This window comes from Pteronotus mesoamericanus, unplaced genomic scaffold, assembly GCF_021234165.1.
Source record: "Pteronotus mesoamericanus isolate MK-2021 breed Mesoamerican mustached bat unplaced genomic scaffold, CSHL_Meso_final contig_33, whole genome shotgun sequence".
NCBI classification, from domain to species: Eukaryota; Metazoa; Chordata; class Mammalia; order Chiroptera; family Mormoopidae; genus Pteronotus; species Pteronotus mesoamericanus.
The window spans coordinates 4,493,736-4,518,577 of NW_026555135.1; the positions used below are offsets into that span (position 1 = coordinate 4,493,736).

The 24,842-nt window shown below is 37.8% G+C and overlaps 1 protein-coding gene across 1 annotated transcript in view; it reads right to left on the reverse strand.

Annotated features, from left to right (window-relative positions):
- GDPD4 (glycerophosphodiester phosphodiesterase domain containing 4) overlaps window positions 1-24,842 on the reverse strand; it is a 69,112-nt gene that overhangs the window by 17,318 nt on the left and 26,952 nt on the right. The window contains 3 exon segments of the mRNA XM_054576186.1: window positions 3,554-3,708; window positions 4,784-5,005; window positions 12,929-13,085. Coding sequence (XP_054432161.1) covers window positions 3,554-3,708; window positions 4,784-5,005; window positions 12,929-13,085 — 534 coding nt within the window.

A 24,842-nucleotide genomic window follows, 5' to 3' on the forward strand; every position in this document is an offset into this window, starting at 1 on the left:
AAGGGTCAATTCACCAAGAAGACCTAACAATTCTTAATGCGTATACAACCTAACAAAAGAGTTTTAAAACATAAGAAGCCAAAACAACAACAACAAACAGAACCAAAGACAGATACAAAGATCAACAATCATAACTGGAGATATTAACCCACCATTCTCGGGAACTGACAGATGAGGCACAAGGAGCCATTCATTTCTTTCTGATGGGGGAGTTTGCTCCCATTAGGAAGAAGGCAGAAAGAAGACTTGGTCTAATCTTCTTGTCAACGTGATTACCACATCTTTTGTAAATATAAAAATGACATTTACTAGAAAGAGAGGCTTTATATAGAAAAGATTCTTTAAAGGATGCTCCTCGTTAAGTATTTCTTTATCATGTATTTTGTAAGTAAATACAGAATGTGAATTTATGAGGTATGGGTCCCTGGAGGAGGTCACATAAGCTACACATCTTCCTGGGAGTATTAAATGGAGATGTTTTATAATTCAAATGCTCCTCTTCTATGTGAAATATTACTGTGGGCCTTAGAGTATGTGTCCAATAAAGGAAGACAGTTGTGGAGCTAGAATCAATGTCCCTGACTTCTTGTTTTGTCTGGGCCTCTTGATTTCCCACTTATCTTTGAGATTAATAATTAATAATATTAAGTTCTCTGATAAGTGTCAGTTTGATCTGAAACCTAATCCTTTGTGTTAACTTAATAGAAAAAAAACAGGAAAAAATTCAGTATAAAATATTTGAAAAGTCTATCAACCAACTTAAACTAATTGACATTTGCAGTCTACTAAACCCAGCAACTGAAGAAAGCACATTATTTTATGTAGCCATGGGAAGTTCAGTAAGATAAATGATAGAGTGGGCCATCAGACAAGTTTAAATAAATTTGAAAGTACTGAAATCATACAGAGTTGTTCTCTCATCACAATGAATTTAAATCAGAAATCAGTAACACTAAGGTAGTTGAGAAACTTAAAATTTTAAAACTGTTAACACACTTCTAAAGAATCTAGGAGTAAAGTAGGAAATAAGGAAAATTTAAAATATTTGAAATTGGATGATAATGAAGGCAATATATTGAAACTGTCTGTGGGGTGCTATGAAGCAATGTTTACAGGGAAATTTATAGCTTTAAGTGTTTACATTAGAACAGGAGATCTAAAAATCAACTACCTAATTTTCTACATAGGTAAAGAAGCTGGCTAATTTTTTTAAAAAAGCAAAATAAACCTAAAGTAAATTGAAGAGAAAAAATAATAAACAGGAAAGCAAACATGCAAAAAAAACTAACAAATATTTGGTGTTCTGAAATGATAAATAAAATCCATAAACCCCTAGCAAGACTGTCAAAAAAAAAATAGGGAAAATAACAATTTCCAATATCAGAATATATCAGAACTAGAGGTGATGGCTATAAAACACTGTGAATGTACTAAATGTCACTGAATTGTTTACTTTAAAATGGTTAATTTTATGCAAATATCACCTTAATAAATTAGTTTTTAAAATTAAAAAGTTAAAAAAAACACTTAAAAATCCCCAAATCGGAAATAAAAGAGGGTGTTTCTATAGTAATATAATTTTAATTTAAAATAATGTATTTAAAGCAGTCTGTCAAGTTGGCAAAGTCACAATGTCATGTGACAGTGGGCTGAGGGAACTAGAAAGTGAGCACCGATCATGGAAAATGTATTGAAAATGTGATCATAATCCCAAATATTCTGATCATAAACATCATAAAAATAACTGAATGCGCAACTGTTTAACATCCTAGGGGAATGATTTGAAATAAAGTCCAGCTCATGAGTTGATTATGATCAGCTTTGTAGTATAGGTTTATAGGAAAAGCCTTTATTCATCCTACTAGAATATATGCTTTCCTTAAGGAAAAGGATGATGGCTTGCTTATGCTGACTTTTCACATAAAATTATTATGGTGTATGCTATATATTATTAATCAGTAAATATCTGCTGAGGTAAAATAAACTGCTCAACTTTATAAGAGGACTCAGGATATGACCCCCCTACACCCTTAATTCTGATGCCAGTTGAAACTTTGTTCGTGTAACTATGGCCAAGGTATAAATTTAAAGGCACAGTGGCAAAATAATTTGGACTCTGTGATCTGTCAAGCCTAAATTTGCCCAGTTTGGTCCCTTACTGACTAACTGTATTAACTATGGCAAATTATCTAACTTCTCTGAACTTTTCCACTTTAGAGCCAAGTTTCATTTGCAAAATGGGGATCAAGACAATTTCCAGGATAGAGCATATAAGGATGATAATGATAAAAGCAGAAGCTAACGTTTATTGTGTTCTTACATTTACCCAGCATTTTACTATGTGCATAATTAGAATTATCTCATTTAATAATTTAGCAATTTAATCAGGTTATTGTATTTCTCAATTTATAAATGGGAAAACTGACAATTAGAAACTTGTCCAAAATCCCATGTGTAATTAATGACTAGGCCAGGATTTGAAAGAGTTTGTAGTCTACCAACCACAGTACTTGAACATAATAAATGCTCAATAAATAGAAGCTCTTAAAATTCTTTCTCAACTACTAGATTAATCTAATTATGATTAAAAGAAAAGTAAATCATATTAGGGCCATTTTCTCTTTTAAAAATGTTAAAATTATAGATACACTCAAAATAGATGAGTCGTTGGGCAAAGAGAAATCTTCTAATTAGAAAATAAAGGTAAAATGTAATTTTCCAATGCTAAAAAAAGGACATATTGTATGTTACACCAGCCAAAGGACAAGAGGTGGGAAAAGCAGGAACAGACACAGAGGTATGTCTCACAGCTGAGTTCACAGCTTGAGATGCAGAGAGTTATCTGGGGGAATTTTTATCAAGCCCAAGGAGATTTTAGATATATATCTCTCCAAGGAAGACTTTGTCTTCTAAACATTTAGAATTATCTGAAAAAGCTATTTTAAAACCTAAGAAAATGGAGCTATGGATTAAATTAAGCAGTGATTCGTAACAGTAAAGTTTGAAAAAATTGTCATTTTACTTCCAGGTGCTTTTAAGTCTGAAAGCTGTCTCTCACCGTATATTTATAAACGTGGTGGTTAATAATTTTAGTTTCTTCTCATCTTGGCTGCTTTAACTTTTTAAAATAATGATTTAGTAATGTTCTTAATTATGCCTATTAGAAATCTGGCTATGTGGACTACAAAGCTATCTATGAGGTACTGCAATCCATCTGGTCGCAGGAGGAAATAAACACCTTTCTGAGGTCTGACTTTTCAACAATCACCTTATAAAGAAACAAAAATGCCAAGCATACAAAAACGTATGTCAAATGATGAGAGACTGAGGCACAAAGGACAAAGGGCTAGTCTATACTTGATAAATGTTTGTTGGTAGAGGGAGAAAGGACGAAAGAGAGGGAAGAGCAAGAAGAGGAGAATAGGGGATTCCAAACAGATAGCCACACTCAGAAATCCTGAGGTGGAGAGGGGAAGCTAAGAGTTTGGTTAGAGTGCAGATGTCTGTGCAAGTGAGGCAATACGCGCTGAGAGAGGTGTGGCCAAACACTTACCTCAACCCGTTGTAGAACAACCTCTTGTAGTCAACATTTATTATACTGATATTCTCTTTTCTAAGTAATTCAATGGGGTATAACCGGCCCACTTGCTGAAAACCAGGAGCTTTTGACTTGACATAGTTCCTATCACTACCTGGCAACCAATAAATCTGTAAGAAGAAACAGGAAACCTTTCAGTTTGTACATGTATAGGTACAAACAGTCTCATGCAGAATAGAGCCCCTTTCCAGCACGGGCAACAGGCTATAGGGAGTAGAAAAGAATTCCAGCCCTTGGCCTAATATTGTCTTAATAAACTCTCACAATGGGGCTTTCGCCAGAGTCGTTCTGCAGCCGAGTTTCCTCAGGTAAAATCATGGGGGTCAAGGGGTCGCTGTGTGCAGATAGCCTCACACTAGACCAAGTGGACAAGGGGGTGGCAGGTGTGGATGAAAGGTAGGAATCATAAGCATCTCCTCTGGCTGATGCTGCTAAACATCCTCTTTGAGAGGACTCATTTCCTGCCAAAAGGGAATGCTATCATGACTCAGCTGTGCAAATAGTGCCATTGGTACAAAGGTACATTTTCTCACTCATAGCACTATTCCATATTCTGAAAATTTAAGAGATTTGGAATGACTGATTACCTCAAGCAGAGAGTTGCTTCTGAAAAATGTGATGAACATCTCTGCTCAAATAAGAATTAGCTTATCCATCGTTACTTGAAGTCAAGTCTTCAAAGCCTTATTGTTCCCTGGGCTCTTACTATAGTTCTGCCTTGGTGCAAGATGGGGGTCACATCATATAGTCATGATACACATCCCTTTTTAACAGAGTGCTGATATTTCTATTAGCTTGGGTTTCCCCTCACTGAGATAAATATTAGTGGGTCACTGTTCATTGCCACATGTAGCTGTATAAGAAACAATCTCCAGCCCCACCCAGGCAGAGAGTCACCCCAATATGCCAAGGTTGCTGGTTCACTCCCCAGTCAGGGCACATACAAGGAGCAATAAATGGATGCATAAACAGGTAAAACAACAAATCAATATTTCTTTCTCTCTTTTCTCCTCTCTCTCACTCTAAATTTAAAAAAAAGAAAGAAATGATCTCTATTTCTGTAGGAAACAGAATTATTTAAGGATGACAGGAACGATCTACAAGGTCAGTCACATTCAACTGCTATGCTCCAGGGACATTCTACCCACCTCCCAACCTCTACATTAAATGTTGAAATAGACATACCAGATGTTGCTCAATGTTAGAGTCAAGGATCACACGTACTGTTTCACGGATAAATGTGTTTCTGAAAGGGTGTTTTTCTGGAGGGCTAGAAAGATCAAATATCACAAATTTTCTCTCCTTTTGTGCAAGTTCCATTAAATCACTTAGTTTTGGAATCCTCTGATTTCTTGCTTTTTCTCTATCAGCTTCTGATAAGGGTTTCATATTGTAAAATGGTTTGAGCTAAAGAAAAAGAAAGTACAAAAGAGAATGCATTGGCTTCCATCAGAAGCATTTCACAATACTCACGCCATAGAACTTGACACCTAGTCCTACTTATGTGTTGCTCCATTACCATTCAGCCCACCAGGCCATCTGAAATACTGGTCCTGAGCTAAGAGTTAACAAGGAGAGATTAAATGCAATCTCCATAGGTAATTATGGCATGTGGAATGACTGGGTCTATATCAAAGAACCTGTTGCCTGTATATTTGCACTGAAAGTCCTTCATGTTCCTGTCTTAACCTTCCTTTTCAGACTTTTTTCTCTAACTCAAGGTAATCCGATCCCTTTTTAGTTGCATTGGCTTCCAATATTTGCTCTCACTGTTCTAGAAGTAGGCTGTGCCTTCAGAATGGAGTCAATCCCAGCTCTGTCGCTCATTTGCCTTCTGTGCCACATCCACCTCTTAAAAGTCTACCCTTAACCTGCAAAGTGCAGTTCAAGTGCTACTTCGTTCAAGAAGCCTTCCTTAAATATTCCTGAACTAAAGAGACTGTGATGGTGTTAATCGCCAGTAGCCCATTTTTGTGCCTCTGTAATTAAATGTCTCATTCTGCCTTCTATAGTTATCGGTGGGTATCTTAGACCAGAGGAAAACCCTGGCTTCACTTGCTTTTTGCTATGTAACGTTGGTAAAGCCACTTAAATTCTCAGGGTCTTTCTTGCCCAAACTCTAACATAGCGGACTGGAGGGAAGGGGTAATCTATGAATTTCTCAAGATGATTTTGAAGGTTAACTATGATAACATATTTACAGGGTCTAGGAACACGTCCAGCACATAGAACAGTGCACAATTCACTTAGTTCCCTCACTTGCCACTGCTTCAACTGGAGCATAACTCCCTTATGGCAGGAACTGTCAATTTGTCTTTGAGATACACAGCGCTTCATCTTACACCACGGCCCACACATATGGCTGCTTTTACCGTCATTTACCAACTGTAGATTACCTGTGGGTGAAAAGTCCATGAAGCAGTAGCCACCTCACATTTTCTTAACTCAAATAATCCTCTCTCTGTACAACTTTATCTTCATTGTCATTCTCACCCTTTCTATTTCTTCTCCTTCCCTTGACCTGCTTAGCAAGCTGCCCTTCCTCAGCTTTCTCTCAGGAAGAAACACATTGCACAATGTCCCCAGGCTAGACTGGAAGGCAGATCATAGAAGTGGAATTAAACCACAGTTTAATGAGGGTTTGTTTTTTCTTTTCATCCTCAGGAAAATAGAAATTTCCTTCAAGATTCAAGATTTTGTTTGACTGTATACCAAATCTAGAGCAACTGGTTCATTTATCTGTTAAAACTTAATGTGGGAGAGACTGTTAAAAGAACAAGATGGGAAAGACCAAGACAGGATTTAAATGACTAAGATGTGCATTATATTTAAAATGTCCCTGAGTGGGCAAAAGGAATAGGAAATACACATAAGGACATATTTATGAAGCTTTTCCTTTTAGCATAAAGTGGATAAAAAATGCAAAAGAGCAGAAATAAACAAACAAAATCAACAACGATGTTTAAAACTCTATAGCATCCAGTAAGCTGTAAGTGGTACTATGGGGTAGCTCTAAGAGCTGAAGTAAACCAAGTATCTTCTTTTGTAAGTAAAAAGGGGACTTAGTCAAACAAGAAACTGGAATGGGACAATGCCGGTTTAGATTATCTCCAGTATGTGGTTGAACATTTTCAAAAGCCATAGGAAGTAACAATATAGAAATGACAACAAACTTCTAGTTCTCCACATAAGACTGCTGGTTCCTCAATCAAAAACAGTACTAAAAGGCCCTCGGTTCTCTGTGCCTACGCACAGAGAGATTACGAGGAGGAGGGCCACTGGAGGATTCAAGGTACCGTGCTGTTTAAGAAAGAGGACAATTATCGGAATCTGCTCAACAGCCCACCGAAAGGAAACCACTCAACAGACCATTTGAGAAGTATCTGTACATCCAGATGAACCACAATGCGGTTTTTGTTGACGCAGGTGCCACCACTTGACTATTAGTCTTGAAACCATAGAAAATTAGAGTGCTCAGCGTAGCACTGAGGTAGTGGGACTTTCTAACCGTCCCAACTCCTCTCCGTTGTCTCAACCTGTAAACTGTGATTTTCAGGCCATTGTCAGAAACACTCCTTCTCCTCTGTGGTGCTTTCCTATAAACGTCATTATTAGGAATCTGCTTTGTAAAAACCACCCCCAGAGGAAAGGTGTGCAAATTATTTTTAGGAGTCACCGAAAATTCTACCACACATTATCAGGTTATGGTGATGGGTATTAGTATATTGATTCAACAAATAACCAAATACTTGGCCATGGTACTAAAACCTCTGAGGGGAAAAGAAGCAGAATCATTATAATCAAACCTATAAGAATTCAGATTGACTCTGTTGACACCATTGCCTAACATCCTCTTAGTGCTGCAGTTGAGGAAGATCTCAGCCAACTGTAACAGGCTTAATGTAATAAGGATTCATCATCCCTTTCCTTAGCCCAAGCAATATGTCTGTTTTACCTGCTTGAAAACAAAATAAGACAAAAAAAAAAACAAAAAACTGAGAAGGTGGAGGATACTGATGCATCCAATTTCTTTGAGCTATTAACCAAAGAGTTATATCTCATTCTCTAGCACTGCCTAGCCCAATAATACTCCAGTTGGTTCAAATTCTACTTTTTCTTGTGCTTTAGCTGATGAAGATAGACAATATTTATTGCCTCCACTAGGAAAAAAAATCAACAATTTACCAGGAAAGTTATGCTTCAGGTATTTACTGAAGGCCCATCCTACTCTTCTCTAGCCAAACCAAGATCTTAAGGATATTCTGCAGCCCATCTTGGAATTCTAAGACTGACTCTGTAACTCTACTCAAAACTTTTAGGAAAAAATTTAATTCTACAAAATAACGGTTCATTATCCAGGGTTCAGCAAACTTATTCCGTGAAGGACCACATACTAGATATTTTTGCCTTTGTGAGAAAAACAGGCTGTCTCTCAACTATTCAACTCTGCTATTAAACTGTAAAAACAGCCATAGACAATTCATAAGTGAATAAGAATGGCTATGTTCCATCAGTAAATAAATAAACTGTGTTTATCGACAATGAAATTTGTTTTATATATTTTTAACACATCATGAAACATTGTTCCTCTGATTTTTTTCCCCGCTATTCAAAAATGTAAAAACCATTCTTAGCTCAAACGCTGTACAAAAGCAGACAGTGCCCTGGACTTGGACATCAGGCTGTGGTTTGTCAACCTCTAATCTAGGCCATGCTATATTGGCTAAGGAAGGATATAATCTAATAAGAGATTACAAATTACCCAAAAGTATCTGAATCCAACCACTAAAGACAAGATGATTTCTGGGGCCAATGGGATATTGTAAAGTATAGACACAGGCCTCTGCGGTTTGACTTAAAACTTGGAACCATTCTCATGAAACGTAGACCCAAAGACCTTCGGTGATCCCAAAATACTCAACAATCATCTCTGCTGATCTTCCAGACCATCATAAATGCTTCTTTTTGAAAGTGCACAAAAGGGGAGACCATGGTCTAAGGGTATTAACTCAACAACTTGGCACATATCAAGGACTCATTGTTACCGCTCTCCGTTCCCTGATCCAGCAACAAGGCTTTTTATCTTTCCTCAGGAAAAACATGCAGTCCTGGCTAAATTAGTCTAAGCAGCTTCAGATCCCGTTCTAGCTTCACCTTTCTGTACTACATTTAATACAATCCCCATTGTCAAAGCAAATACCCGCTCTTTTTATGTTAGTTGATTAAGTACCATACAGTTACATTCTCTTTCTCATGTGACCATTCATGATTGTAATACTTCCGTTTTTTAAAGATTTTATTTCTTTATTTTTGGAAAGGGGGAGGGAGGGAGGGAGGGAGAGAGGGAGAGAAACATCAATGTGTGGCTGCATTTCACGCGCCCCCTGCTGGGGACCTGGCTTGCAACCCAGGCATGTGCCATACACTGGGAATTGAACCAGCGACCCTTCGGTTTGCAGGCCGCTGCTCAATCCACTGAGCCACCCCAATCAGGGCTCACAATCATAATACTCTTAATACAGCAAATCCATTAGCCTTACCTATGAGAAAGAATCTCATGCTTTCTCTAATTTGATAACAGTCCATGCTGGAAATAGTTCTTTTGGATGCTCCTATATCAAATCTTGATTTAATATTGTTTATTGATAAGTTTTATTTTTATGATGAAAAATAGTAATAGGCTGATTATGCAATAATTTTTCCAGATTCTTTTCTAGAATCTCAAATCTATGACCAGCTATTAAATTGGCTCAAGTGGCCAAAATACGGCCCTCCTTAGGGGATGTGAGTTTGCTAAAAATAAAAGGGTAACTACGTACAATGATTGCTTGTTTGCTTTTGAAGTAGGTCACAACTTCAGAATGCTATAAGAGGGGTAAAAAGAGGATTTTAACCTCTTTAGTTATCTATATTAAACATAAATGACAAATACACAAGTTACCTAGGCCTTGAAGCTTCCCAAATAATTGTGGTCCTAAAGGTCGAGGTCCGCAGTAAAAGAGACATTAGAGGAAATGCTTCAGTAGATTATCATACTGAACTGAATGCTCCAGTAAAGTCCTTAGACAAGGAAGGGACTCTTATAGAAAAGAAAGACCAGTCTACGGAGTTCAAGAATTGCATCATTAATGCCCAAAAAGTGGCCCCAATTCTGAAAAACAAAACTAACACTAGAACCAATCAGGTAGTCAGATTCATGCTGGCCACCTGGTAGCACCAATTAACCACAAATAGATACTTCCCCAAATCCTCCATGACACACCTCATCACAGAGGGGATAAATTGACTGCAGCATTAAACAAACGCTAAGATATCAGAAAATGTGACCAGTTTTTCTTCTTCAGCTATAACTAACGTAATCCTGAGAAAACTGTAAAAGTGAGAACTGGATTGGAACCTTGTCCTAAGGGACTCTCTTAAAGCAGACTTTGTACAATTTCTTCCCTCTGTGGGCAATGAATTTGTAGTAGTAATTGTGTGGTAATTTTATGGGTGTCTTAAGTAACATCACCTTAAAATGGCTTTAAAAACTACCATGTATTTGTTTACTTACTATATAGTAGTAGTAAAATATCTCCTGTCCTCATACACACCATACTCTTGAAATTGGAAAGAATACATAAAACGTGATGAAATGAACCAAACTATCATATATCCTTGCAATTCCATGCCCTCATGCATCACCCTTTTCTCTTATGCTTTGTGTTCTTTCTCTTAAAGAAGTTCTAGATTTTCTCTGTCAACTACTCACTTGCAGCCCCATGTCTTGGGAATATCTCCACCGAAAATTCCCATCAGTCATTTATAAAAACCCCTTTTAGTTAAATATCATAAAGGATTAACCAAGATATCTCAGTTCTGTCATTACAGGAACAGGCTGGAAAACAGCTCATAGAAAGACTGCTTTGAACATCACAGAAACCACCACACCAGATACTCAGAACTCCAGTAGAGCAGTTAAAGTAACAGGAATTCATCCTTGGATACACATTTCCCAACTAAAATGACATCATTCATCTACAAGGATAGGAAAAGTATGGCCATTGGAGATCATAATCCTAGGTTCTCCAGGGAACTGCCAGAAGTCGAGAGCAACCCAAGGTCCTTGTAACTAGCAAATAACTACTTGAAGGAGAACGGCGGATATCAAAAAGCAGAAGGAAAAGTTTCTCCTGGTAAATGCCAAACTCGCCTTTAAAGCTTTTTTTCTTTATGTTGTGGTCATACTTTTGTTTTCATTGACCTCATTTCATACACTGCTGATTTAGCTTTTCCTGTTTTCTTACTTAAAACAATAATTTGTCCAATTCTGGGATTTTCTAGGCACCCATCTGTGTAACTAAAATTCAACTCCACCAAACTGTTACTAGTGTAGACAACTTCAAAATATATTGGATGAGTGATTCCACTTCTGGGTATATACCCAAAGAAAACCAAAACATTAATTCAAAAGAATATATATACACTATGTTCATGGTAGCATTATATACAATAGCCAAGCTATGGAAGCAACCCAAATTTCCATCAATACACAAGCAGATTAAAAAGATGTGGTACATATATACAATGGAATGTCACTTGGCCATAAAAAGAAATGATTTCTTACCATTTGTGACAGGAAGGATGGACCTAAAGGGGTTATGCTAAGTGAAATAAGTCAGTCAGAGAAAGACAAATACCATATGATTTCATTTATACATGGAATCTAAAGAACAAAATAAATGAACATACAAAACTGAAACAGATTCATTTATACAGAGAAGAAACTGATGGTGGCCAGGGGGTGGCAGTTTGGGGGACTGGCTGAAAGAGGTAAAGAAGTAAGAAGTACAGGTTGATAGTTACAGAACAGAGATGGCAAAGTGAAGTACAGCATAGGGAATATAGTCAATAATAATGTAATGACTATGTAGGTTGCCATTGGGTAATGGAACTATCAGGGGGAACACTTTATAAAGTATATAATTGTCTAACCATTACATGCATACCTGAAATTAATATAAAATAGTATTGAATGTAAACTGAAATTAAAAATAAAATAAAAAATAATAAATAAAACAAAAATAAAAGAAAATATGCTGAACATACCATCCCTTGTCAGCTCCTCAAAAATCTGAAATTAATGCTTCTAAAGTGAATTTCATAAAAAAATATTCTAATCAACAGCCTTAAAAGATGTTAGATTGCTATCAAGTGATACAGATGGATGGATGGAGACACACACACACACACACACACACACACACGCAGACAGTGGAGGACTGCCACACTTAAAAATTGTGACTCACCTTGATTATAGACATCAGTCTAATTCCCAATCATAGTTCTCTTTATAGGTTAGGTTATACTTGCTATTGTAGTATTACGCATGTAAAATTCTTAAAAAGACTCAAAAATTGAAAGCAATCAGTTATTCCTATGAAGAGAATGAAAGTTCAAATTGTGTAGGTATAGAAATAACTGAAAATATAAAGATGTGCTTTTCTGACTGTATTAGTTCCTAACGGTTGCTATAACAAATTACTGCAAACTTGGTGAGTTATAAAACACAAATTAGCAACCTGAAATTGACTCTACTCTAGCACTTATCACAATGTATGTTAATTAACCTTCATATTCTAGGCAGTGAACTCTATTAAGGTTGGGTGTATGTTTATTCATTACTGTATTCCTTGTATCTAGTACCCAGTAAGTACTCAACAGATATTTTTTGAATGTTTGGAAGAGAGAATGAAGAGAAAATGTTTCCTAGTTTTCTTTATCTACGATTTTGAGCTACTCAAAATGCCCAGGACAATGTAATGTACATGGCAAGCACACTGTAAAAATTTACAAAGTTCTTAGTTAAAAAAGAATAAAGTGGCAATCAAGATTACAAATTTGTCTTCAGAAATTCCAGTGAGTGCAGAAAGCAGTAATTAGATTGACTGCATTACTGGAAAAACTCTTCTGACAATGCTACAATCCTGCCACCAAACTGAAATGAAATTGTGTGTACTCTTTAAATCCTCACCTGAGGACATGCTTATTGCCTTTTGAGAGAGGGACGGGAGAGAAACATAATATGAGAGAAACATCGATTGGCTGCCTCTCACGTTACCCCCACTGGGGACAAAACCTGCAATGTAGGCATGTGCCTTGACCAGGAATCGAACCCGTGATCTTTTGGTTTACAGAAGGACACCCCAACAAGTTGAGCCATATTGGCCAGAGCGAATTATCTGTATTCTTGTCTAACTTCATGTAAAGCCTTTATCTCCAGGAGCAGCACATGACCTTGTACAGGAGAGGGAATCAATGCAGGATTGTTGAGTTAGAGATGTGTCTTACCCGTGATTGTACAAACCAGCTGCCAGCATTCAGAGTTTTCAGGACATCCCAATAGAAGAAGTGACTTAAATTGTGGGCATCTTCTGGCATGATCTCCTTGATGTTGGTTGTTCTTCTCAGGTCATGGTCATGCATGAGAAAAGGCACCCCATCACAACTGCAGGCCGAAGCGGGAAAGAGGGGAATGGGTGAATAGGTTGAACTCAGCCACCTTGGCACACAGGGCTCTCAGAAAGCCCATCACGGTCACAAGTCTTACCAGGGTTCCTTACTCCCTCCCACATCTCAGCAGAGGCCTAGGTACCAGACATTTACACTTTGATGTCCATATTTTTTCTGCCCTAGAGATCAGTCTTTTGTGATATATAATAATCAAATCTGTGATGGTAAAAGATGAGCTTCCCTATCTAAGGGCTTTCTAGCATCAAAACAAAAATAAAAACAAAACGGTAGATACAATGTTGACCTGATTGTTAGGTGAGTGGGGTGGTTATGGCGCAAGGCCCTGGGGTTCCAGAACTATGTATGCTAAGCAGGCATCCATACAATCCCCCTGTGTTTTTCTGACCCATTTCTCAGCTAGGCACCTGCCCTGAGTATTTCTGGTACCAGATCTTTCACATTAGATGGTATCATTAGAAAAGTTCCTGGTTCTCTCATCTGCTATTTGTCTTGAAGAATCTTTGCTTTTATGAAAATCTCTCTCTTCCTTTCCCATTAAAATATGTAAGAGAATTCTTTAACAGCCATGAAGGAATAAGAGAGATGAGACTTAGCCTCCTACCCATAAACAACCAGAAAACTAAACAAAATAAGGGAAATACTGTATTTTGCTGTGTATAATGCACACCCAATTTTTTGTGTGCATTATACATAGGATTACTATACCTATTATTATGCCGATAGTATATAATCATTATACTCATGTATAATGCACATCCTTATTTTTCTCTCAAAAATTTGGGCAAAAAAGTACTCATTATACATGGGAAAATATGGTAACTTTTCAGCCAAAGGACAACAGGGAGCACACAGTATGATGATCTCTAGGAAAGACAAACAAATGAAATAAGATCTTCCATTACCCAGGCTTCCTTTTAGCAGGTGAATACAGGACTGCAGCACAGGGAGGGGAACCTACTGCGCACCCAGCTACCATGCTGAAATGAGGAGAAAGAGGTAAGATTGAGGAGAGGTCAAGACGTCTAGAATTTGTGTACTGGAGTCCCACAGATGATGGAGCAGAGCTAAATAAGTAAACAAAAGATTTCTGGGGAAATATGTACAGATACCCTTATGTTCAGCTAAATATCAGTCTCTATATATGCAGAGTAAAACTCTAGGAATCTCATATTTTCATCATATAACAAAAATTTACCAGACAGGTAAAGAAGCAGGAACATGTAACCATAACCAAGAGAAATCACTCCATAAGGAAAACTTGAAAATGAAAGAGATAACACAAGTAGTAAATAGGGGTATTAAGTTATATATAACAAAAATATACATGATTTATATAATAGATATAAAGAAAAATATGAACATAATGATGATAAATATAAGATGGGGAAAAAACAAATTCTAGAGCTGAAAAAATATAAAAACATGAAACTTTCATTAGATGAAATTAAATGTTTAGATATTAGAGATCACGTGAAGACAAATGAATTTAAAAATGTAGCAACAGAATCTAAATGACCTGAGAGAAAATATCAAGCAGACATAAATTATGTGTGATTAGATCCTATAAAAATCTTCAAAATTTGATGAAAATTATGTATCAGCAGATCCAAGAACCTTAATAAATACCAAGAAGGATAAACATAAGGGTACACATACACATCCTAACATTAAGGAATACTATAATGAAATTGATGAAAAACTGATGAGGAAAACTGTAGAATTAGCCAGAGGAGGGAATGGCATATTTTGACAGAAATAAAGATAAGCACAGAACAGACTTATCAAAAAATTTTAAAGATCTAAAGCAATGAAACAACATATTTTGCATACTGAAGGAAATCAACTGCCAAGTTAAAATTCTTCAAAATGAAGGGAAGAAGAGAAAATGCCAGAAGATAGCAGAGCAGGCAGCACCAGTAATCTGTCTCCCCACTTAGACAACTGCACTGGCTAACTTTGATGTAGCTATTTTGGAACTACTGAAGTCTTGCAAATTTCAGAGGAAATCACAGAAGTAAAGCAGGGTTCAGTTCAGTGGATTTCAGCATTTAGCCCAGCAGCCGCTACCCATTCCACAAGGGGAACAACTGTGCACAGATTCCTGCAACAGCTTAAACAGCAAGCAGCTGGTGAGAGCTGGGACGGCAAAGAGTTCCTGTGTTCCACATATAAGGGATCTGTGCTCTAGTTGCTGATGGCTGCTTCTTCTCACAGGGAGGCAGTAAGAAGCAGGCAATCACTGTTGTTGATCCTTCCCCCACCGTTGCAAAGCCCTCACCTTCTGGCTGAAGTGAGTTCCAGGGCATTTAAAGGTCTAGCACCCTTTTTACACCTCAACAATTTTTTCCCCCTTTTGGAAGCCAGACCTTAAGGACCAGCACATTAAAAACAGCTGCATGTACAGGGAAAATTAGAAAGTGACTATGCATGCCAAAAGAAAGGACCGGGAAAACCTAAGACCTTAAGTTTACACCTCAATGTGACCCATGTCACAGAGACATCCTACAATGACTGAAAAACAAACACAAAAAAGCAGCAAGCTCTGGAAAAGGAGAAGAATCTGATTTGTAGTGTGACCACATTATAAGACTGAAATGTCCACTTTTACACACACACACAGAATATAAACACACAGGAAAGTATGGCCTATTCTGAGTTAAAAAAAATAAATCAACAAAAGCTGTCCCTGAAAAAAAAAAGAGCTCGTGGCACATATATTAGACAAAGAGTTTAAAACAATTGTCTTAAAGACACTCAAAGAAGTAAAGAAAGATGTAGATAATGTCAAGAAAACAATATGTGAAAAAAAATCTAAAAAAGAGATAAAAACAAAAAAAATCTAGAATTAAAAAGTACAATAACTGAAATGAAGAACTGACCAGAGGAATTTAAAGGCAGATTTAGCAGGCAGAAGAATCAGAATCAGTGAACTTGCAGATAGAACAATAAACATTACTAAGTCTGAGAAAAGACTGTAGAAGGTAAACAGAGTCTAAGGGATACCATGACACCAATAAAACTACAGGTCAATATCTCATGAACACTGATGCAAAAATCCTCAAAGAAATACTAACAAATAGAATTCAGCATCATAGTAAAAGGATTATATAACATGATCAAGTGGAATTTATTCCCAAAGTGAAAAGTTGGTTCAACATACCAAAATCCATCAGTTCAATACACCACATTAACACCATGAAAGGGAAAGAAAACATATGCTCATCTCAACTGATGCAGAAAAGCATTTGGCAAAATTCAACACCCTTTTATGATTTTAAAAAACTCACTAACTTATATAATAAAAGAAAACCACCCTAACATAATAAAAGACATATATAAAAAAAAAACACAGTAAACACCATATTGAATGGTGAAAGTCTGAGAGCTTTTCTTCTAAAATTAAGAACAAGGCAAGGATGTCTGTCTGCTTTTGCGACTTCTGTTCCTAGTAGTATGGGAAGTTCTAGTCAGAGCAATTGGGCAACATAGGGAAGTAAGAGGCATTCGCACTGTGGACATAGAGGGTTATTATGCTAAGTGAAATAAGTCAGTCAGACAAAGACAAATGGCATATAATTTCACTTATATGTTGGATCTAATGAACAAAATAAACAATCAAAATAGAAACAGATTCATAGACACAGAGAACAGACTGACAGCTGTCAGAGCAGTGGGGGAGTTGGGAGCTGGGTGAAAAAGGTGAAGGGATTAAGGAGCACAAATTGGTAGCTGCAGAATAGCCACAGCTATGTGAATTGCAACATGGAGCATAGTCAAAAATGTTGAGATAACAGTTACAGGGCCAGGTGGGTGCTTGGGACAGCAGGGGGACTAGAGTGCTTGGTGTTCTGGTCACTTGGCTGAACATCCAAAACTGGTGTGGAATAGTACTGAATGTAAACTATGACTGAAAAATAAAGTTTAAATGAAAAAAAAGGCATCCAAATTGGAATGAAAGAAAATTTACCTCTGTCTTCAGAAGACATGATCTTATACGTAGAAAATCCTAAAGATTCCGATTAAAAAAACAACTTAATAAATGAATTCAGCAAAGTAACAGGATACAAAGTCTAAACACAAAAATCAGTTCAACTTCTATACTCTAACAATGAAAAATCTAAACAGGAAATTACAAAGACAAGTCCATTTTCAATTGCATAAAAAAATAAAGTACTTAGAAAATGACAACCAAATTGATGAAAGACTTAAAAAAATCAAAATGAGAAAACATTGCTGATAGAAATTAAAGACATAAATAGATAGAAACACATTCCATATCTGAAGACTTAATATTGTTAAATATCAGTATTACCCAAAGCAATCCAAAGATGTAATGCAATCCCTAGCAAAATCTCAATGATGCCCTGGTCAGGCAGCTAGTTTGGAGAGTCGTGCTGATACACCAAGATTGTGTGTTCAATCTCCTGTCAGGGCACATAAAAGAATAAGCCAATGAATGGATAAATAAGTGGAACAACAAATCAATGTGTGTGTGTGTGTGTGTGTGTGTGTTTCTTTCTCAAATCAATTTTTAAAAATCCCAATGAAATTTTTTGAAGAAACAGAAAAGTCCATCCTAAATTTCAGATGGAATATTAAAGGATCCCAAATAGCCAAAATAATGTTCAAAAAGAGAGGACTCACATTTCCTGATTTCAAAACTTACTACAAATCTACAATAATAAGAGTATGTTACTGGCATTAAACAGAAAAATAGACAAATGGAAGAATAGAGAGCCCATAAATTATCTTATGATGATACGATTTTTAACAAGGGTCCCAAGACCATTCAACAGAAAAAAAAAAAAGACAATCTTTCAATCAAAGGATGCTGGAAAAAACTGTGTATTTGCATGAAAAGAATGAAGTTGGGACTTTACCTAATACCACATACAAAAATTAACACAAAGTGAATCCAAGGCCCTAATGTAAGAACTAAAACAATAAAATTCTTACATGAACACACAGAAAAAAATCTTCACGTCATTGGATTTGAAAAGGATTTTTTTGGCTATGACAACAAAAGCACAAATAGTAAAAGACAAAAATGATAGATTTGGCTTCATGAATATTTCTGTGTATGAAAAGTCATTATCAACAGAGTAAAAGGGCAAAACCACAGAATTGGAAAAATATTTGAAAATAATGTATCTGATAAGGGATTGATATCCAGGATACATAGAGAGCTCCTAAATCTCAACAGGAAAAAAAAAATGGGCTAAGCTTGAATAGACATTTCTCAAAAAAAAAATTGTGAATGATTAACAAGCACATGAAAAGATGCTCAACATCACTGATCACTACAGAAATGTACATCAAAACTATAAAGAGATACCACCTCAACCCAGTCAGAGTGCTACTATAAAAACACAACCCAGCCCTGGCCAATGTGGCTTGGTTGGTTGGAACATTGTCCAGTAAACCAAAAGACTGCACGTTCAATTTCTGGTCAGAGTACATGCCTAGGTTGCAGGTTCAGTCCCCAGTTGGGGTGTATGAGAGGCAACCAATTGATGTTACTCTTTCACATTAATATTTCTCTTCCCTTTCCCTTTCTTTAAAATCAATAAGCATGTCCTTGGGTGAAGATATAAAATTAAACAATAAAAACAAAACAAAAAACAAGCATTGGCAAGAATGTGGAGGAACAGGAACCCTTGTGCACTACTGGGGAATATAAGATGGTACAGCCATTGTGGGATACAAAATTATTATATTATACACTGTATATATGTTATAATTTATATCAATAAATTAGACTTCCAGTCAAGATGGTGGCATAGGTAACCACGCTCACTTCCTTGCACAACCACATCAAAATTACAACTAACATATAGAACAACCATCACTCAGAAATTGAGTGAATGGGAGTCTGACAGTTACAGAATTAAAGAAACCACATCCATCCAAACTGGTAGGAGGGGAGGAGACACAAAAAGGGCCATTCCCATATACACATGTGATGGATAAAAATTTGGGAGGTGTATCTTGGGAGCAAGAAGTCCTAGCCCCACACCAGGCCCCACAGCTCAGGGTTCCAGTGCCAGGAAGGTAAGTCCCCGTAACTTTTGGCTGCAAAAAACAGTGGAGATTGAGTGGAAGAAACTTCTAGAGTCCCAAGTAGTTCCTCTATAAGAACCCACACATGGACTTACTCAGATTTACTTCCTCTGAGTTCCAGCACCAGGGCAGCAGCTTGAAAGGCACCAGTAGGGCATTCAAGGAGAAACTGCAGTGTCTGGCATCAAGGCAGCATTGGGGTACAGCTTTCTCCCAGACAGTAAGGTGGGCAGAAGCCATTGTCCCTTTCCAGAACCCTCCCCACACAGAGCCACAGCACTGGCAGGCTGGTGCCATATCTGAGAGTCCATCAACCTGGCTAACACTGTTTTCCCTGCCCTGAAGACCCTCAGAGACTCTGTACTACCCAACTTATGGGCCCACACAAGCTGCTTTTCCACATGAATAGCTGGTCTTGACTCACGCTGCACAACTTCCTAAATCCTATCAAACAAGTGATAGTCAGCCTCAGTGAGTCCCAAACCTCCATACTTCTTGATAAGTGGCCCCAAGCCAGCACTAGCAGCAGCCAGCCTAGATTCACAGCCTGTCTTCGCCTGGGAATCTCCAAGCCCAGCACAAGTAGCAGCCATCTCCGATTGCTTTATAGCTCAGGCAGGGTGGCTCCTGGCAAAACACAGGTGGCAGCCGATCTTAGCTTGCACCACCCGGGAAACTCTAGAGCCTGCACACCCAGTGGACAGCTACAGACTGTATCAGAGCACCACCACCCTGCCCCCACACAGCTGATCCTCCATGAAGGGTGGGGGTTGGTAGTTAGTGGTCACAGCCAGTCCTTGCAGCTGATTGGCCCAGGGAAATCCCTCTCATTGACCTTCCAACAGCAATCAAGACTCAACTACAAGAGGAAGGTGTACTCAGCCTACCCGAAGGACACACCTTGAATACCCAGATTGGGTTATTGGGGAGGCTGTGCTACTGGACCCTACAGGACACCTATTACATTAGGCCATATTACCAAGACAGGGAGTCATAGCAGCTCTACCTAATACATAGAAACAAACACAGGGAGGCTGCCAAAATGAGGAGACAAAGGAACATGGCCCAAATGAAAGAACAGATCAAAACTCCAGAAAAAAAAACTAAACAAAATGGAGACAATCAATCTATTAGATGCAGAGTTCAAAACATGGATATAAGGATACTCAAGGTACTTAGTGAGGACCTTAATAGCATCCAGTGAGAAACAAAGGATACACTAATTAAAATAAAGAACAATTTACAGGGAAATAACAGCAGAGTAGATGAAACAAATAATCAAGTCAATGATTTGGAATATGAGGGAGTACAAACCAACCAATCAGAACAAAAAGAAGAAAAAATAATTAAAAAAAATGAGGATAGTATAAGCAGCCTCTGGGACAATTTCAAGCACTACAATATTCACATCCTAGTGGTGCCAGAAGGAGAAGAGAAAAGTAAGATATTAGAAATCTATTTGAAAAAATAATGAAAGAAAACTTCCTCACACCGGTCAGAATGGCCATCATAAACAGATCAACAAACAACAGGTGCTGGCAAGGCTGTGGAGAAAAGGGAACCCTAGGACACTGTTGGTGGGAATGCAGACTGGTGCGGCCACTGTGGAAAGCAGTGTAGAATTTCCTCAAAAAGCTGAAAGTGGAACTGCCTTTTGATCCACTGATTCCCCTGCTGGGACTATACCCTAAGAACACCAAAACGCCAATACAAAAGAACCTATGCACCCCAGTATTCATAGCAGCACAATTTACAATAGCCAAGTGTTGGAAGCAACCCAAATGCCCATCAGTAGATGATTGGATCAAAAAGTAATGGTACATATACACAATGGAATACTACGCAGCAGAAAGGAAAAAAGAACTACTAAACTTCACGACAGCATGGATGGAACTGGAGAGCATTATGCTAAGTAAAATAAGCCAGGGGGCGAAAGACAGATACCATGTGATCTCACCTATAAGTGGAACCTAACCAACAATATAAAGATGCAAGGAAAAGAAGACCAGCAACACTGAAAGGAAAAGAAATCAACAGAGACAAGAGGGAAGGAGGGAGGCGGGGAGGGGACAAGGAAGGGAAGGGGAAAGTCACGGAACATATAGCAAGGACTCATGGACAAAACCAAAGGGGAAGAGCTGAGGGAGGGTAGGAGGGAGGGGGCAAAGGAAAGTGGTGGGGGGTTGGCAGAGACAAATGTATTTGAAAAAATAAATTAAAATAAAATTTAAAAAGAAGAGAAAACTTCCTTAATTTGGTGAAGGGAATAGACACACAAGTCCAGGAAACACAGAGAGTCCCACACAAGATGAATGAAAAAGCCCATTCCAAGTCACATAATTAAAATGTTAAAGGTTAAAGAAAAAGAGATAATCTTACAAGTAGCAAGAGAAAAGCAGTGTTACCTACAGGGGAATTCCCATAAGGCTGTCAACTGATTCTTAAAAGAAAGTTTGTTGGCTACAAAGGATTGGCAAGAAATATTCAAAGTCATGGAGGCAGGGACCTACAAGCCAAGATTGTTCTACCCAGAAAAGCTTTTATTTAGAATCGAAGGGCAGATAAAGAGCTTCCTAGACAAGAAAAGATTAAAGGAGTTCATCATCACCAAACCATTATTATATGAAATGTTAAAGGGACTTATGAGATATGTCCAGAAAGTACCCTGCCATGTAATTGAAAAATTGAGGCATTTATTGAAGAAAATACAAGATACAAGAAACACTGTACCGAGGACAATGATGCCTTAAACCCCTTCAATGTAGGCACCTTGGGTCCTCACATAGTTCTCCCAACATTTCTTCCACTGTTCAAAACACTCTTCAAAATCCTTTGTTGCAATCACAATCAGTGCCCCATCCTATTTTCCTGAATCTCATCGACAGTCTGAAATCTCTTCTCTGTCAAAGGTGATTTTAGTTTTGGGAAAAGCCAAAATCCTTTGTTGATTGAGCCATACACATTCAACACTCTCAGGTATTCTGCTTGTTACAGGTCATCCAGAATGTGGACCACTTTCAACAGATTCTCGATCACCTTGGAAGCATTTATGCCACACATTTTTTGTGCCGCACTTATTGCATCATCACTGAAAGCCTTCTGAATTATCTGAACAGTTTCCACAGAGAAATGTTCAAGCTTAACACAAAATCTGATGCAGATTCATTGCTCTACTCACAGTCATTTTGAATGCAATGGTCACACAGTACTCACGCTCACTCAATAGCATCTACCACACCCACTGGTTGGAACAGTGAAGTCATCATTGTTCACACATGCACATTACATCCACTGTCCTGGCTAACAGATTACATTGATGTCACGCAAACTGTTCTCATTAATTTAGCATTGGCTGAACTTTTTCCAGACATACATTGTATTTAATAAAGAGATCGACTGGAGAATCAAGATGGCAGAGGAGTGAGTGGAAATAACACTGAACTCCTCCCAGGACCAACCTGGAATTACAACTAAATTTTGGAGAAATCGCCTGGAACAAACAACTGAACAATAGCAAGAGAGGAGCCTTATAACCTCGGAGAGACAGAAGAATCAGCTTTAGCACAACCTGACTGGGAAGGAGTGTGAGGTAGAGACTCAAGAGGGCGGGCAGGGCGCTCATGGGCGGCAGTACCAGAAGGATAATGAAACGGCCAGTTGGATCCCCCTGAGAACAGCGGGGTCAAAACAATACGTGGGAATCTCCAACCTGCAGCACCAGAGCCCAGAAAACACACAGAAAACAGCCAGCTGCAAAAAGTGACAGGGTCTCAATTTTTCCCCCTTTACCCCTCTCCCCCTATCTCACCCTCACCCTCACCCCTGCTCTCACACTCAGTTCCCACTCTGTTGTCCATGTCATTCATACATGTTCTTTGTCTAGTCCCTTCCCCTTCTTTCCACCATTGTTCTCTTTCCCCATCCCCTCTGGTCACTTTCAGTCTGCTCCGTGTTTCCATGCCTGTGTTTTTTGTTTGTTTGTGAATTTTGTTGAATATATACCACTTATAGATGAGATCATATGGTATTTGTCTTTCACCAACTGGCTTATTTCACTTAGCATAATATTCTCCACTTCCATCCATGTCACAAAAGGCAGGAATTCCATCTGTCCTTCCTTCCTTCCTTTTCTTTCTCTTGCTCTCTCCTTTCTTCTTTCTTTCTTTCTCTCTTAAATGCAGATTGACTTTATTTACTTTTTAAAATGTCAAGGTCCATTATACAATATTAAAAAATTTAAATCCATTATAAAGTCTCAGCAATTAAAACAACATGACACCAGCACAGAAATAATCAAGTAGATCAATGAAATGTAATGAGCATTCTAGAAACAAATGTGTATACAGCTGTCTAACATTGTAAAATATGATTAAATCGTTGTTTCAAATCAATGGGGAAAATAAGGCTTATTCAACAAATAAGGTGCATGGACCACTACTACTTGAAATAAAACAAATAGAGAGCCCTATTTCACACATTATACAAGAAATATTCAGGTGAGTTAAAAATCAATGTGTAGAATCTAAGGAGTTTTCAGAGAAAATACAAACTAATGTTTTTCTTACCCTGAAGTAAAATATTCAAACCCAGAAGCTATAAAGTAAAATGCTGACAATATGACTATATTAAACATTTAAGACTATATAGTAATATACCTATAAAAAAAGTTAAAGGACAAGTAATAGAATGGGAAAGTATTTGCCACACATTTTTAAAAGGGTTAATTGTTTTTTGTTTTTTTAGGGCAAAAATTCTACAAATTTTTAATCAAAAAATGGATAAAGAATACCAAAAAGTCATGTAGAGCTTTTTAAAAATAATAGAACTAGGCAAGACATATACAAAAACAGGTTTAGTTTCAACAAATAATAAAGTAACAATTAAAATAGCACGTCATTGTCACGATCAGATAAATACATATTAAAAATATTGGTAATAATCAAGTGTTGGTGACTGTGGAAGGAACTGGGTATTCATAGACTCTTTCTCTTCATCTTAAAGCAGTCCCTTTAGCATATTTTGCAGTGCTGGTTTGGCGGAGGTGTATTCTTTTAGCCTTCTTTTGTCTGGGAAACTCCTTATTTCGCCTTCCATTTTAACTGAGAGCCTTGCTGGGCAGAGCAATCTTGGTTGCAGGCCTCTGTTTTTCATGACTTGGAATATTTCTTGCCATTTTCTTCTGGCTTGTAGTGTTCCTGTTGAGAAGTCAGCTGCTAGCTGTACCGGGGCTCCCTTATATGTTACTACCTCTTTCTCCCTTGCTTCCCTTCGGATTCTCTGTTTGTCTTTGATATTTGCCATTTTAATGATGATGTGTCTTGCAGTGGGCCTCATTGGGTTCTTCTTGAAGGGGACCCTCTGTGCTTCCTGGGCTTGTGTGACTTTTTCTCTCCTCAAATTAGGGATGTTTTCCATCATTACTTTTTCAAACAGGTTCTCTATGCCTTACTCCTCTTCTCCTTCTGGTATCCCTATTGTACGAATATGATTATGTTTCATTGTCTTGCATTTCCCTCAACGCCTCTTCATTCTTTTTGAGTCTTTCTTCATTTTCTTGCTCTTTCTGGGCGCTTTTTTCTACCTTGTCCCCCAGCTCACTGATTCGATCCTCAGCTTCATCTAGCCTGATTTTGATTCCTTCTACTGTGTTCTTCAATTCAGAAATTGTATT